The sequence below is a fragment of the Myotis lucifugus genome, unplaced genomic scaffold (genome assembly GCF_000147115.1).
Source record: "Myotis lucifugus unplaced genomic scaffold, Myoluc2.0 scaffold_133, whole genome shotgun sequence".
Taxonomy (NCBI): domain Eukaryota; kingdom Metazoa; phylum Chordata; class Mammalia; order Chiroptera; family Vespertilionidae; genus Myotis; species Myotis lucifugus.
This window is the reverse complement of record NW_005871181.1, coordinates 37,931-41,390: the sequence shown is the minus strand read 5'-3', so window position 1 is coordinate 41,390 and position 3,460 is coordinate 37,931. Positions and strand designations below refer to the sequence as shown.

The 3,460-nt window shown below is 51.6% G+C and overlaps 1 protein-coding gene across 1 annotated transcript in view; it reads right to left on the bottom strand.

Annotated features, from left to right (window-relative positions):
* RAB3GAP2 (RAB3 GTPase activating non-catalytic protein subunit 2) overlaps window positions 1-675 on the bottom strand; it is a 56,808-nt gene extending 56,133 nt beyond the window's left edge. Inside the window, exon 1 of the mRNA XM_006094305.3 lies at window positions 469-675. Within this exon, the coding sequence (XP_006094367.1) occupies window positions 469-583 (115 nt within the window). The 5' untranslated portion in view covers window positions 584-675. The remainder of the gene's footprint in view (window positions 1-468) is intronic.
* Window positions 676-3,460: the final 2,785 nt, after the last annotated feature.

The following is a 3,460-nucleotide window of genomic DNA, read 5'->3' as shown; positions in this document are numbered from 1 at the left end:
CTTTTATATCTTGCTACGCTCTGATATCTGTTAAGACTCAGTTTCACACAACTCTATTACAATTACGTAAACTCTTCCCCATCTTGAAACCCTGATCCAAGCAATTAACTTCGACCCCGGTCGAGGGAAATTGGTATTGGGCCTGTTGTTCCGACATTTGTCTAGGCACCGGGGAACACCGGTTCGAAGAAAGGGGGGGAGATTGATCCGGCGCTGCCGAGAGAGCCAGGGTGGGGGCCCGGGCGGGGCTGGGGGCTGGGACCCACGGGGACCGAGGAGGCGGACGAGGCTTGGGGCAGGCGGCGGGGTGCTCAGGAGGAAGCTGGCGAGAGGCAGGCGACACCCACGCTGCCGGGCGGAGGCGGCTTGGGGACGCGCAGACCAGGGGGTCCCCGCGGGGGGAAGAGGGCGGGCGCGCGGGGAGGAGGGCGCCCCCGGGGCCGGGCGCGGCGCGGCGGGGGCACTTACTGGGGTCCCTCCGCAGGGCGCCGAGGGGGGTCTCCCCCCGCAGCTGAGGGAACAGGAAGTCGCGGGCGGCCGGCAGGTCCTGGAAGGAGCAGAACTGGACCACGGAGCAGGCCATGGCTCCCGGCGGCCCCGCCGGGCACTCACCTGACCCGACCACGCCCGCCCCCCGCCACCCCACGGGGGCCGCCGCCGAGCCCCAGAGCTTCTGCCACGCAGGGGCGGGGCCACCACACCGGAAGCTGTCAGCGCACGCGGCTCTCCCGCCCCCCGAGCCCTGCGCAGGCGCAGAACGGCCCGGCCTCCGCGTCACGTGACCAGCGGCGGCCCAGGGGCCCCGCGCCGACGTGGAGGCCTGGGACCGACTCCGGGGCGGGTTCTGCGCCGCCTCCCGGGAGCGAACCCCCTTTATTCGTTCTGGCTTTTAGCCGGAGGTGATCTCTGGCTGTTGTCCGCGTCGAGCCCTGTCATTGAAGCGATCTTAGGGGTGCCTTGCTATTGGCAAGATCCTGACCGTGCAGAGAACCATCCCGGCTAAACCAGAGGCAGGCCGGTGGGGGACGGTGGCATGCAAGGGCCCGAGTTTGCAAAGATGAATGAATGCCTCTTCCGCCCAGGCTAGCTTGAAATGCGCCTCCTGCAGATTCCCAGGGTGCCATGCACACCCCCATACAGTACTACGCGTCACACTGTTACTCGCTTACGCTTTGGACCTGCACTGGATTTCCCATTCATTCACCCATCCACCCATTCAACAAATGTGCGTTGCTCCTCGTTTCTATTCCAGACACGCGAGGCGTGCAGTATAGAACAGAGAATAAAAGAGATTAAGTACTCGTTCCCATGGAGCTAAAATTCTAGCAACTGGCACAGGTAGTAAGCAATTCATTGATTACTTAACCATTTAACTGAAATGGAAAAAAAAACACCCCACGATTTAACTGATAATGCTAAAGAAAGAAGTACTGAGTGCTGTGACAGCACATGACAGGGAACCTTGCCTAGTTTCTTGCTTTGTTTTATTGGGGGTGGGGGGTGGATGGTCGCCAGGCTCAGGTACAGACTTCGTTGTGAACTCCTGGAGTTGGGGTCTCATTTAATGCCCCTTTATGTCCACAGTGTCTAGCATAGGACCCCAGCACATAGTGCTTAACAAATATTTGCTGGAGGCATAAATGGAGTAGAATGTGTACATCAAGTAAACAAAAGGAGCCATTTCTTTACAAAGCACTTTAGATTTTTTGAAGTACTTTTCCATCCATTGTCCAATTGGGTAGTCACAATGTCATCTAGAAAGTGTGTCTTAGCCTAATTTTTTAAATGAAGTCATGTAAGTGTCTTTGAGCAGACTCTTGAAGTTCATTTCAATTATTTTTCTAAAAAGTAAAAACCGAAGAAGGAATTATTTTAAAGTTAACACACAGCACTGCAGACACTCATGGGCTTCCCCAGAGAAACCTAAAGTGGTTGTCCACTCTGAATGACAGAAAATGGAATGGAAATAAGTTGAGGGCATGTAGATGAAGTCCAGGACATTGATTTCTGTTGGGGCTGTGTACACACTTCATCCTAATAATATAACTACCATTAATTTCTCCTCCATTAATTCTTATTTCTAGAGCAGGACAAATTTCACAAAATAGGACAGATAATTCCTATGTTATCAGGTTCACAGAGAGCAGTTCTTCATCCATAAAATACCTGCTTGGAGGAGATGTGCTGTGGGGTTCCTTAAGCACCAGAGACCTGTAATTCTATATTCGAAGCTTGCAGAAAAGGCAAGCCTTCAGTGCTCCAATTTTCCATCTGGAAAAAAAAAAAAAAAAGCAGTGCTTCCTCAGATCATCCAGTCCTGATGATTAAACCCCAAAATACAACCCCAATACCAAAGTAGAATACAATTTAAATTTAGACTCTTAGCTTTAGAGGATGAATAAAGGACACGTGACACTTTTGGGAAGTGTACTGTGTCACTACTTGGAAACCATTCAAGTTCCTATTCAGGTAAATGCATTTTGTGGAAGTAACTGCTCTTGGCCGATTCTGCTGGCCTTTGTTCTGCCCTCAGGCATTCAGATATCTGTGCTGGGGCCATGGAGTTTCATTACTGCTGTTTCGATGGTGAAGTTCCTGACTTCCGTCCAAGTTGTATTGAAAAGGCTCATTCATGAATGTTTTTAAGGACTTTAGATACCCTTCACAGAAATTACAGCACATTCATGAACTGCACTCTTCCCCCAGGAAGTTGTAAAGCTGAGGGGGATGACTCTGGAGTTCTGTTGCCATGGTTTCCGGAAGGCGTGCCTTTTCTGCAAGCTTTGAATATAGAATTAGACAGCGAATGTCGCTCACTGCCCAGTCCTAAGAAAGCACATTGCAGGGGCGCTTGCCGAAGTGTGATTTCGGGGGCTAATTAAAGTGGTGTGACCAGTAAATCACGAGAGGATGCTAACATGAACTCTCTCCAGCGTCCACCACCGTGAGTTAGAACCCTGATCACTGTGGCTAAGAGAAAGATGCTTACTCAGCATGAGTAGCAGCAGGTCCTTGCCACTCTTGACCAGCAGCCTGAGGCTGAAGGTGTTCAGATCCAGGATGGACAGCAGCCTGTGAAAGAAAGAGCAATGGACATGGAGGCAGGAGACCTAAGGTCTGTCTCAGCTAGGCCGCGAAGATAGTCACATGAACTTGGGCAATTCATGTCACCTTCCTGGACCTTTAGTGTCTCAGTCTAGAAAATGAAGAAGAACTTGAACTCTAAAGTCCATCCCAGGAATGTGTAGGTTTTGGTAAGAAATTGGGAAGGAAACGGTCTGGGAGTTGGAGTTGCTCAAAAGGGGGGGTCTAGGCAGGCACCAGAGGAAGAGGCTGAGTGGACAGGAGTGAACTTGAGGACACTGAGCATCTCTAAGTGAAACAAATGAGAGCCTGACATGATAACTGTGCTGCGGGCCCTCCTGGAAGTCTGAACTGAAATGTGAGCAGAAGCAAGGTC